Source organism: Nycticebus coucang, chromosome 18, assembly GCF_027406575.1.
Source record: "Nycticebus coucang isolate mNycCou1 chromosome 18, mNycCou1.pri, whole genome shotgun sequence".
NCBI classification, from domain to species: domain Eukaryota; kingdom Metazoa; phylum Chordata; class Mammalia; order Primates; family Lorisidae; genus Nycticebus; species Nycticebus coucang.
This window is the reverse complement of record NC_069797.1, coordinates 30,725,419-30,738,780: the sequence shown is the minus strand read 5'-3', so window position 1 is coordinate 30,738,780 and position 13,362 is coordinate 30,725,419. Positions and strand designations below refer to the sequence as shown.

Genomic DNA, 13,362 nt, shown 5'->3' with positions numbered 1-13,362 from the left:
TAAAAAAATCAAATTTCACACAATTTTTCTGATCCTAAATATTATAAAAGTAAAATTGTTTATATTATACCTATATACTTCTAGTTCCAGCTCTGATTTATAAATTTGACCTGTAAATTCAGGTAAATTCCCAAGACTTTTCTAGTTAAGATAACCTTTAGGTGTCTTGCATAGCTATTTATTTTCTCACTTAACCTATTTTGATCTTCTATTGAGAAAATGAGTATATGTTTTATTTCTATTGAGGAAATTCACCTTGGCAAATTTTAATGGTTTTCCTTCTCTGCCAATATTTCGAAAAGCTTATTCACATGACTGAAAAGCTAATGGTCCATCTTGAAACACATAACATGTTACATTTTCCTCTTTTCCCTTGTAGGTTCTTTGGTGGTTAACTACCCTTTTGATGATGATGAACAAGGAGTTGCCACGTACAGTAAATCACCAGATGATGCTGTATTTCAACAGCTAGCACTTTCTTATTCCAAGGTAGGCTTACGTTTAAACACAAGCTGTATACAAAATTAATTATTTCATTTATAAAAATACCTTAAATCCTACCAGAGTCAGGGCAAGTGCTCTCTTGGTTATGCCTCTCGTGACTCCTGTCAGTCAGCATTGGGGCTTTTTCTCCTGTTTCCTACCTCACTTTTGAACATAACTATCTGTCTTTCTCCATTAGCTTTTGTCTATGTTTTTAGCATGGTACCTGGCATATATGCATGCTAGTTTATTTCATATGATAAATACTAAGGTTATAAACCCAGTAAAGTAAGCTAAAGGTAGGAGGTTGATGAAGTATAGCTCTGGGGCCAAATCTAGCCTACCGTCTACCATCTGGTTTTTGTTTTGTTTTTTTTTGAGACAAAGTCTCACTTTGTCATCTTCAGTAGAGTGCTGTGGCGTCATAAGTCACAACAAACTCAAAGTCTTGGGCTCAAGTGATTCTCTTGCCTCCGCTTCCTGAGTAGCTGGAACTACAGGTGCCTAACATAACACCTGGCTATTTTTAGTTTTTTTTAGAGATGGGTTCTCACTTTTGTTCAGGCTGGTCTTGAACCTGTGATCTCAGGACAATCCACGCCTCCCAGACTGCTAGGATTACAGGCGTGAGCCACTGCTCCCAGCCGTACCATCTGTTTTTGTAAATAAAATGTTATTGACCCACAGCCGTATTTTACATATTGTGTGTGTCTGCATTCTCTTTCAACATTTCAAAATTCATCAGTATAATTTACCATATTAACCAATGAAAGAAGAAAAATCCTGTGAATATCTTAATAGATGCAAAAGGCTGAGTTCAGTAGTTGCACCAGAGACTTTACAGATCTGTAATGCCTAAAATTTTTACTATCTGGCCCTTTTACAGAAGAAGAAATCGCTAATCTCTGGTCTAAGGCTTTTAAGAAAGGGAAACTGGGGAAGGCAGGCCTTAAGGTGATTTGGACTCATTGCCATGAATCACATACATACGCCCTGAATCTAAAAATAATAAATAAGTAACTGAACTCTTCAGATGCGAGCTCTGGAATACAGGGAAGAGATTTCAAAATACTCACAACTTAAAGGATCTGGTGTGATTTAAAGGAATAAGCACAATTTAGAAGGAGAGGGGACTTTAAAGGGAAATCTTTCAAACTCATAGCTTCTGGAGGAGGGAAAAAAGGCAAAAAGAAATGAAGAAATGTCCTTCGGCAATTAGATAGTGAAAGGAGAAAAGAAAAAAAGAGGAGGAAAATGTAGTTTTACCAGGCAGAAGAAAACTAATATCAGAGCACTCACAACAACTCTGCTTTTACCACTGAGGCAAATCAGCAAATGAAATATCCACACTGAAGTGCCTGGACTATGCTAGACTGACAGAAAAGGGCACTATTTAGCTAGGAATCAAGTAAAATAACCTAATGTCATAAAAATGAACAAGAGGAAAATGAAGTCCATGTAGAAAACCAGGAAATGAAATTTTACACATATAAAGCCAGGAAACGCAGCAGCGTCCGTAGCTCAGTGGGTAGGGCACCAGCCACATACACCCAAGCTGGTGGATTTGAACCCAGCCTGGGCCAGCTAGACAACAATGACCATTGCAACAACAACAACAAAAATAGCTGGGTGCTGTGGCAGGCGCTGGTAGTCCCAGCTACTTGAGAGGCTGAGGCAAGAGAATCGCTTAAGCCCAAGAGTTTGAGGTTGCTGTGAGCTATGACGCCACAGCACTCTACCGGGGGCAAGAAAGTGAGACTGTCTCAAAAAAAAAAAAAAAAGGGAGGAAACCCTACCACTAGTAAAAACTGAAAAAGAGGCTTGGAGCCTCACAGTGCTTACAGCACCAGCCACATATACTGAGGCTGGCGGGTTCCAACCTGGCCCGGGTCAGCTAAACAATAAGGACAACTACAACAAAAAAATAGCCAGGTGTTGTGGCAGGTGCCTGTAGTCTCAGCTACTTGGGAGGCTGAGGCAAGAGAATCGCTTAAGCCCAAGAGTTTGAGGTTGCTGTGAACTGTGATGCCACGGCATTGTACCAAGTGTGACAGCTTGAGACTGTTTCAAAAAAAAAAAAAACTGAAAAGAAGCAGAAGAAAAGTGCAAGATAGCACTCCAGACAGATTAAATATATCCAAACACACATTAAGAATATGAAAAATTGGGCAGCGCCTGTGGCTCAAGAGAGTAGGGCACTGGCCCCATATGCCGGAGGTGGTGGGTTCAAACCCAGCCCTCGCCAAAAACTGCAAAAAAAAAAAAAAAGAATATGAAAAATTATCTTAACTCAGTCAAAATTATATCATATATAATCATATAATAAAAACAGAAAAGAAAAAGGGAGGTAATAAAAGAAAATTTGATAGGATTCAAGAAAGAAAAAGACAGAATGATCTCTGGAATGAAGAACAGGAGTTAGGGAACTCAGGTTTCCAAATTGCAAATTTATTACAAAGCTATAGTAATTTAAGAGCATGTGGCATAAGAATGGACATATAGATCAATGAGATAGAATTGAGAATCCAGAAATAAACCCTTACATTGATTATCTTTTTTTTTTTTTTTTTGACAAGTATGCCAGGACAATTCAGAGGGCAAAGAATAGTCTTTTCCACAAATGGTTCTGAGACAACTGGATATTCATATGCAAAAGAATAAATCTAGATCCCTTCTTCACAATATACCTGAAAATTGGCTCAAAATGGTTTAGGTTTATACTTAAATTAGGAGCTAAAACTATAAAACTCTTAGAAAAAAACATAAATCTTTATGATTTTGGTTTTCTAGGTATGTCATCAAAAGCACAAATGACAAAAAGTGATTGTTACATTAGACATCATCAGAATTAAAAGCTTGCTTATTGCAAAGGAAACTATTAGTTTTCTGGATCTGCTATAACATAGTTCCACAAACTGGGTGGCCTAAGACAACAGAAATGTATTGTCTCACAGTTCTAGAGGCCAGAAGCCCAAAATCAAAGGCATCAGCAGGGTTATGTTCCCTCTGAAACAGGTGGGAGAATCATTGCTTGTTTCTTCCTAGCTTCTGGTACTTTGCCAGCAAACTTGACCCTCATTGGCTTCTAAATGCATCATTCCAATCCTTCATCTTCACATGATTATTTCCCTGTGTCTTTATGTCCATATTGGATTAGGGTTCACCCTAATCACCTCATTTTAACTTGATTACCTCTATAAATAAATTACTTCCAAGTAAGATCACATTCTCAGGTACCAAGGGCTTTGAAGGGGGCAGGTTAAGACTTCAGCATATCTTTTATGGAGGATGTAATTCAACCCATAACAGATAATGTCAAGGAATTAGAAAGATAACCCATAGAATAAGAGAAATTTTTTATAAATCATAATTATATCTGATAAAGGATTTAAATCTAGAATATATAAAGAAAACTCTACAGCTAAATAATAAGATAAATAATCCAGCTGAAAATGGGCAAAGACTCTGAATAGACATTTTTTAAAGAAGATAGACAAATGGCCAAAAAGCACATGAACAGATTCCCAACATCATCAGAGACATGCAAATGAAAACCACAGGAAGGTACCACTTTTTACCCAGCAGTGTGGCTATACTTAACAAAGAGAACATACATGTTGGCAAGGATGTGGAGAAATTGGAACCCTCTTATATACATTCCTGGTGAAAAAAGGTGAATGGTATAACTGCTTTGGAAAACAGTCTGGCAGTTCCTCAAAATGTTAGAATTACAGTATAACCCAGTAATTCCACTCTAGGTATATACCATGACAAATGAAGGCATACGTCCACACAAAAACTTGTTCATGAATGTTCATGGAAGCATACTTCCTAACATCCCGAAATGGAAATGACCCAAATGCTCATCAACTGATGAATAAGTAAACAAACTGATGAACAAACAAAATCATATAATGGAATATTATCCAGCCGTAGAAAGGAATAAAGTCCTGCTACATGGTACAACTCGAATGAACCTTGAAAACATTATGTTAAGTGAAAGAATTCACAAGAGACACACATTGTGTGAATCCATTGATGTGTTATATCCAGAGCTGGCAAATCTAGAGAGACAGAAAGTAGATTGGTGGTTGCCTGGGGCTTGGGGTGAGGTTGGGGGGACATGGAGAATGCTCATGGGCCCAAGGTTTCTCAAGTTATCTGTGGTGATGGCTGCACAACTCAGTGAATTCTGAATGCCATCTAATTATACACTTTAAGTGGGTGAACTGTGTGTCTGCGAATTATATAAATGGTCTTTGAGAACCTAAAGAAGACTGAGGGTTGGGCATCCATTCTGTGTTCATATACCGTATAGGCAAAAAAAAAAAAAAAAAAAGAGGCCTAAAAGTTATACACCAAAACATTAAATGATTGGCAATCTCTAGGTTGATATTTTCTTCTTCTGCTGCTTCTTCTTTTTTTTGAGACAGAGTCTCACTCTGACCTGGATAGAGTACAGGGGCGTCTTTGTAGCTCACTGCAGCTGGGCTCAAACTTCTGAGCAGCTTCTTGAGTAGCTGGGACTGCAGCAGGTGTACACCTGGATGCCCAGCTAGGTTTTCTGTTTCTAGTAGACACAGGCTCTTGCTCTTGCTCAGGCTGGCCTCACACTCTTGAGCTCAAGCAGTACTCCCACCTCAGCCTCCCAGAGCGCCAGGATTAAGGCTGTGAGCCACTGTGTCCTGCCTACTCTGCTGTTTTCCTATATTCTTCTGCATCAAAATGCCAGTACAAACAAATGCAAATGGAGATTCTTTTTGTTTCCAGGAAAATTCCCAGATGTTTCAAGGTAGACCTTGCAAGAGTATGTACCCTAATGAATATTTTCCTCATGGAATAACAAATGGAGCTAATTGGTATAACGTCCCAGGTAAAGATGGTTTTATACCAAGACCTTACAACTTGATGTCTTTTTCATGCCTGTGGATGGTACTACTTACTGTTCTTCTAATTCTCAGGAAGAATTGTTCTTTTAAAATGTTGTTTAAATAGTTTAAAACATTCAAATCTTTCCAACTACTTTTATTAATACATTTGGTGTGCTTTGAGTTTTGAGTAAGAATAGTGCACTAAAACTTAATTAAATTGTTATATTTTACTTCTGGCTATTACAAAGAACCTCACATTTGAATTCTTCTTGAATATGAAACTAAAGATGTTTTGCCTGTATCATAAGCATCTAAGAGCCCTCACATGAATGCATTATTTTTTTCATTCAGAGATGATATAAGATGAATTTAGCTTTTTACTAGGAATACTGCTTACTTTTGAGGATCTGACCTGTTTAGAACTTCTTCAGCATGACTAATTTTTAACTTTTTATCCTTTAGGAGGTATGCAGGACTGGAACTATTTGCAAACTAATTGCTTTGAAGTAACTATTGAACTAGGTTGTGTGAAATATCCATTTGAGAAGGATCTGCCAAAATATTGGGAACAGAATCGAAGATCTCTAATCCAGTTTATGAAACAGGTAACTATTTGGAAGTGAAGTATGTAATTTCTCTGAAAAGCAAGGAGTTTTTCATGTGTATAAGTGGCTTTCTTTTTTTTTATTATTAAATCGTAGCTGTGTACATTAATGCAATCATGGGGCACCACACAAGTGGCTCTTATTCAGTGATTTTTAGACAACACTTTTTTGAATTTCAACTTAATTATATTCTTCTAATTTGTTTAGCATATTTATCTAGAAATTTCCTGAATTTGTATAAACAGGGTGGTGATGTTTTGCTCTTTATTTTGAGACTGAGTCTCTGTTTCCCTAGATAGAGTGTTGTGGCATAATAGCTCACAACAACCTCAAACTCCTGGTTCAAGTGAGCCTCTTGCCTCAGCCTCCCAAGTAGCTGGGACTACAGGCACCTACCAGAATGCTTGGCTAGTTTTTCTGTTTTTTATTAGAGGTGGGGTCTCACTCTTGCTCTAGCTGGTCTCAAACTCTTGAGTTCCAGTATTCCACTCGCCTTGGCCTCCCAAAGTGTTAGGATTACAGATGTGAGCCACTGTGCCCAGCGTGATGTTTTTTTTTTTGCTCTTAATAGTTAGTGGTCAGTTTTTACCCTGTCTTTATAAAAGGCCAACATTAATTGGTTACACACAAAAGCATTTGTCAAATAATAGAGGGACTGTGGAGTAAATGTTTTTTTCCTTTTATTGCCAGTGATTTACTATGAAATTATTAATTTCTTCTTGTTTGGATATGCACATTGGCCAGTAGGTAAAAACTGTAAGAAATATGCTAATTGTTAATTAGGATAATCTGACTAATACTTTGTGCCAGCACATTTCTGTATTTTTTTCCCCTGAGTAGTATGGCATTAAAGGCTGTGAATTTTTACTAATATTTAAAAATATTTTATTCCGAAAAATTTTAAACATACAGAAAAGATATGATTAGTCAATAAATATTCCTATACCTACATATAACATTTTTAACATTTTGCTTTGTTTTATTCTTATGTAAATTTTACTTATATACACACACACATTTTTTGGCTAAACTATTTCAATATAATTTACAGGTATTGTGGTATCTTATCCTTAAAATGTTTCAGCATCTATCTCTTTTTTTTTTTTTTTTTTTGAGACAGAGTCTCACTATGTCACCCTCCGTAGAGTGCCATGGCATCACAGTTCACAGCTCACCTCAAACTCTTAGGCTCAAGCGATTCTCTTGCATCAGCCTCCCAAGTAGCTGGGACTACAGGCACCTGCCACAACACCTGGCTATTTTTTGTTACAGTTGTCATTGTTGGTTAGCAAGCCCGGGTGGGGTTCAAATCTGCCAACTTCGGTTTTTGTGGCTGGCACTGTAACCACTGTGATACAGGTGCTGAGCCTCAGCATCTATCGCTTAAAAAATAATATTCTCCTATATGCTATCCCCAAATGCTATTATTTCACCTAAGAAAATTAATAGTAATTTCCTAATATTACCTAATGCCTAATCTGTATTCAAATTTCCACACTTTTTCCTCAAATGTAATTTTATAGTTCTATTTTAGGACCAGGATCTAGTCAAGATTCAGGCATTGTATTTGATTATATCTCCTTTTACTCTTTTTAATCTAGAACAGTCCTTCTGTTTTTTATTTTTTAAAAAGGGACATTTCCTTTTTGAAAGAGGCTAGGCCTATTTTCTTATAGAATGTTCTGTATTCTGAAGTCATAAGTTTAAGTTTAAACAGTGTTATTAAGCGTAAGTCATAAGCTTAAGTTTAAACAGTGTTATTTATGTATTCCTCATGATAAAGACAAATTTAGCCTATGAAAAATTAGCCTTCAGAAGATAACATACAGTAATTTTTTTAATGAGCATTTACATTTAACTTTATTCTGAACTCCTAAATCCTATTTGTTCCATTTGTTTGCATTATTAACAATCTGTTGTTTTGGATATGAGCTCCCAAAATACTCACATGATGGTCTTTACTATTAAAATCTGGATGTCCTTGTACTTTATCCAGGTTCATCAGGGTGTCAAAGGATTTGTCCTGGATGCCACAGATGGCAGAGGCATATTAAATGCCACCATTAGTGTTGCCGAAATTAATCACCCAGTAACTACTTACAAAAGTGGAGATTACTGGCGTCTTTTGGTTCCCGGAACTTACAAAATCACAGCATCAGCTCGAGGGTGAGTAACTGAATGCTTTGAATTGAGTGCTTGAGGATAAGACACACATGACTTTCTTCTGAAGGATAATTACCAGAAAGTCTCAGAGAGTCCACTAAGCAACCTTGAATTTAATGCTATGTAATTTAGAGCTGGGTACACCTTTAACTCTCCTCTAGTGACAGAGCGAGTACACAACCTGTCCAGTGTAAGAAATATGTCAAATTATGCACTTTGGAGAGTGACTTTTTTTTTTTTTGTAGAGACAGAGTCTCACTTTATGGCCCTCGGTAGAGTGCCGTGGCCTCACACAGCTCACAGCAACCTCCAACTCCTGGGCCCAAGCAATTCTCTTGCCTCAGCCTCCCGAGTAGCTGGGACTATAGGCACCCGCCACAATGCCCAGCTATTTTTTTTTTTTTTTTTTTTGGTTGCAGTTCGGCCGGGGCCGGGTTTGAACCTGCCACCCTCGGTATATTGGGCCGGCGCCCCACCGACTGAGCCATAGGCGCCGCCCGAGAGTGACTTTTTTTAACCCTCCTCTTTTCTGATTGCTTGTCCCCTGTCCACAGTGTCCACAGATAAAAAGCCATGAGTGATTTCCGTCACTAGTGGTTAACAGTTCTGGGAAACAACTAATAGTTGGCAAACCAAACAAAACAGAACAAACACTCCTGTTTTGCTGCATACTTCTAGTCATGTTGTCCAATAAATGCTGCTACTTTACATTTGTACCCTTTTATAAAGCCTTTAAAGCTCTTTTAGGTTGGGAACTGTGGCTCATACTTGGTAGCACTTTGGGAGGCAAAGGTGGGAGAATTGCTTGAGGGTCGGATTTTGAGACCAGCCTGGGCAATATATAGTGAGACCCATCTGTAAAAAAAATTTTTTTTTTAAACTCTCTCACAGATACTAATTTTTTTTTTTTTTTTTGAAACAGAGTCTCACTATGTTGCCCTTGTAGAGTGCCGTGGTGTCACAGCTCAGAGCAACCTGAAACACTTGAGCTTAAGCAATTCTCTTGCCTCAGCCTCCCAAGTAGCTGGGACTACAGGCGCCCGCCACAACGCCTGGCAGTTTTTTTGTTGTGGTTGTCATTGTTGTTTAGCAGGCCTGGGCCGGATTCGAACTCTACAGCCCCAGTGTACGCGGCTGGCGCCCTAGCCGCTGAGCTATAAGCGCTGAGCTGACACTAATGTTTTTTTAATGGTTGCACATTTGCCTTATTGCTTCAGTGCAGTTTTGTTCTTATTGTCAGCTCTCTGTGGCCATTTTGATCTTTTTCACAGAGTTTCTTTCCATACAGATTTATTTATAAAGAAAGAGAAAATGAACTTACAACCTTTTGGGGGGGAAGAATTTATGAACAGCTTAGAATTGTAACCAACTGACTGTTTAATTAGAAACTTATTTTTACCATCTTGTAGTTTTCTTTTTTTTTTTTTGTAGAGACAGAGTATCACTGTACCGCCCTCAGGTAGAGTGCCGTGGCGTCACACAGCTCACAGCAACCTCTAACTCTTGGGCTTACGTGATTCTCTTGCCTCAGCCTCCCGAGCAGCTGGGACTACAGGCGCCCGCCACAACGCCCGGCTATTTTTTGTTGCAGTTTGGCCGGGGCTGGGTTTGAACCCGCCACCCTCGGCATATGGGGCTGGCGCCCTACTCACTGAGCCACAGGCGCCACCCCATCTTGTAGTTTTCTTTTTTATGTTTTGATAAGTATAGATGTTACCACAGGACATTTGCCTGTACCCCTACTAACCAGCTTCTTTCTAAAGAGTTAAGTTTGCACACCCCTTGAAGAAAGGGCAAATACATGAAAACACTTACTGTTATTACCTTTGTAAAAATGGTTTTCAAATATCTAGTGATACATAAACCGGTGGTTAGAACCTCACACTAATGAGTAATGAAGTCTGTTCTGTTATTTTCCATTTTGGCAGAATATTAGGTAAACTAAAGCAGCAGGGGATCTGAGAAGTAGGACCAGAGTGGTATGTTTGGTAGAGAATGTCCTAGGTGGGAACCTTTCAAACTTTCCTACCCACATACCCTGAGGGCAGACAAGTGAACTCAAATTCCAGAGGACTGGGAGTATCCACTATAAGCACTGTCTTTTCGAAGTCATATATTTAATCTTAAAAAATCACTCATATTTTATAGTATACTCATGTTTGTTCTTTAGGTATTAAGAAATCATAAATCAGTTAAAATTTTGACGCTTTAGGAAGTGCACTACATTTATCCCAAGGATCCACGTGTCTGCCACACACCTCTGTTTTCTAGGCCTTGGGTTCTCCAGCTTAAGCAATGTGGCTCTTATCTATTTCCTTTATTATAGGTATAATCCAGTTACCAAGAATGTGACTGTGAAGAGTGAAGGTGCTATTCAGGTCAACTTCACACTTGTTCGATCCTCAACAGATTCAAACAATGAATCAAAGAAAGGAAAGGGGGACAGCGTCAGCCCTGAGGAGAACAGTGATCCGACTACCAAGGAGTTTGAAGATTTGATTAAAGACCTTTCAGCTGAGAATGGTTTGGAAGGCCTCATGTTACCCTCCTCCTCAAATCTTGCTCTTTATCGATACCATTCATACAAAGATTTATCAGAGTTTCTGAGAGGACTTGTAATGAACTACCCACAAATTACAAATCTTACCAAGTAAGTTTCACCTTCTTGCTGTCTGTCTTGTCTTTTCTTTTCTTTTTATGTTAAGAGGGTACATTCAGCACTAGCCACGTTGAATAGTCCCTGAAATTTATTTAGAAATATTTGAGAAATTAATATATAAAGAATTGGGGTTTATTTTGTAACAGATATTTGCTTGGAGAACTTTCTGACAGTGAATTTTGGGAACTTTTATGAGCAGCAATGGAGGAGAATTGCGTGTTAGATTACAAATGTATAGCCTGTGTCTTTCAGAAATGCAAAATTGCTTTCCTGATAATTATTTTGACTGATTTCAAAACTCTTTACATTTCTCAGCTGCAGATCTATGGTCTAGTTAAATGTTGCTTGTTTGATTTTATTTTGCTGGAGGTAAATGAAGAATTTGGAATTATCAGTGCACCTGTCAGGAATCATGTGAGACCTTTTTTCAAATTAGAAAATGAAGCCCAGTTGCTGTCATTTTCTGTACTCTAGTCTCCATTCACAGATTCTGTTACCTGAAGCTTTAGGAACATGGGGGAAAATAGGCAGTCCTGGCTCATGTAAAGCTGATGGCTGAGACAACCTTTACTTTCACTTTCTGGGGCTTCTCTTCACTGTTTCATTGTTGGGCCGCCTTAAGTCTTGTTAGTTATTCCAAAATTATTTCTAGGAGTTTTTGATTCCTGTGCTTTGCCTGTTGTAAGTAAAGTCTTCACACTTTGCCATGAGGGTATAGTTCTCTACTGCATACCTCATGAACATGAGCTAGCCTTTTACCTTTTTACTTTGTCTTTCTTCGTTGGTTCTTTTAATTCTACCAGAAATTTTAGCCTCTTAAATTCTAATATATAATATTCATAGATGCAAAGAGTGATACTTACTTTGGCAAAACCAATTACCTGTCTTCCTCAACTGATTATTTTTTCTGCCTACTTTAGGTTTTAATATCATACGTCTCAGTGCCATAGAAAGTTTATAGACCCCCAAATGGACGTCATTTTACTGTTTACTTCATTTTTTTTTTTTAGCATTCTAATTCAAGATTACTGTTTAGTTAAATATTGCCTCAAAATATGACATACTTGCCTATGGTATAGGGCACAAGACAGTTGTAGGTCATATAGCAGCAGGCACTAAGTGTCACTGAATGGCATGATAAGAAAGCAATAACTTTTCTATTAATCTTGCTCAGTTTAATGCTAATATATTTTCTTATAAACCTCCCTTATGTTAAAGAAAGTTCATAAATATACATTTACTGTAGATTCAGGTATTTTTGCAATAAAATTTGAGTTAATTTAGCAGATCTATTAACTAGTAGTGTAGGTGACAGAAGATGGGGCAAATATTGTGAAAATGGGACAAGAATGACTGAATTTGGAGGAATGCTAAACTAAATCATAATCTTTCCTAAATCCAGTAATGTCTTCTATTTGACTTTGGTCAAGAAAAACTAATTTTCTTAGACACATTGTTTCAATTATTAATCTTTAATGAGTTTCTAAAGCTTATTTCATTTTCATTTCTATTTTTAAAGTTCATAAATCAGCATTAACACAATGCTTGATTACTTGCTGACTTTTTGTTTTTTTTTTTTTTTTTTTTTGAAAGTTTGGGACAGAGTGCTGAATATCGTCACATTTGGTCCCTCGAAATCTCCAATAAGCCCAACATATCTGAGCCTGAAGAACCAAAGATTCGTTTTGTTGCTGGTATCCATGGAAACGCTCCAGTTGGAACAGAACTGCTTTTGGCTCTGGCAGAATTTCTCTGCCTGAACTACAAAAAGAACCCAGCTGTTACCCAAGTAGGAAAATAGCCTGTATTGACATGCTTTAAAAGGAAAAAGCTCAGTGACACATTGATACCGGACACCATTTTAAAAGTTTTAAAATTCTTGTTAGATTTTACGCAGAGGCCCTTTTAGTACATTATAAGCTTTGCTTTTTTAAAATGAACCACCATTATAGTATATCCTCATTATTAACAGTTTCTTTCTATTATATTCCTTTGTATATATTAAGAAGCATAGAGGAAAACAATACTAAAAATTTACATTCAATCCTCTGCTCCTTTGTTTAATAATGAAGCTACTCTTCAAATCGTTACAGTTCTTGTACTTACTAACTTGAGGGACATCCATTCTTGGTTACTTGTAACTAAGACCCCATATTGAGAAGTCCAGTGGAAGAGGCAGTGTGGCGTTGTCTACTTTAGCCATCCATGACTACAGAAGAGAACTTTGATCCAGCGGCTTGGTCATGTATGATTAAGCAACCCAGTTCTATGTTGTCTCAGAGAAAGGAGGGAAAAAGTGCATCCTTCTAGAACACTCACTAATTGACCAAATTTTTAGTGGAACACTCACTAAGTCCATAGTGAACTTAGGAAAGGGGAAAGAGCTAATATTTGCTGGACACATACTATGTGTTAGATACTATGCCAAGTACTTTATGTATGCCACTAACTTAATCTTCAATTCTGTGAGAAATTATCTGTATTTTATAGATGTGGAAACTGAAACAGAGATTTTCATTAACTTATAGGAGGTCCCAAAGCTAGTAACTAGTAAAACTGGAATTTAAACCCAAGTGTGTCT

At 37.6% G+C, this 13,362-nt stretch overlaps 1 protein-coding gene across 1 annotated transcript in view; it reads left to right on the top strand.

The window, feature by feature from the left end:
- The window catches only part of CPD (carboxypeptidase D), an 87,920-nt gene that overhangs the window by 54,972 nt on the left and 19,586 nt on the right, over nt 1-13,362 (top strand). The window contains exons 8-13 of the mRNA XM_053570867.1: nt 380-489; nt 5,254-5,356; nt 5,817-5,959; nt 7,956-8,125; nt 10,449-10,772; nt 12,375-12,570. Coding sequence (XP_053426842.1) covers nt 380-489; nt 5,254-5,356; nt 5,817-5,959; nt 7,956-8,125; nt 10,449-10,772; nt 12,375-12,570 — 1,046 coding nt within the window. The remainder of the gene's footprint in view (nt 1-379; nt 490-5,253; nt 5,357-5,816; nt 5,960-7,955; nt 8,126-10,448; nt 10,773-12,374; nt 12,571-13,362) is intronic.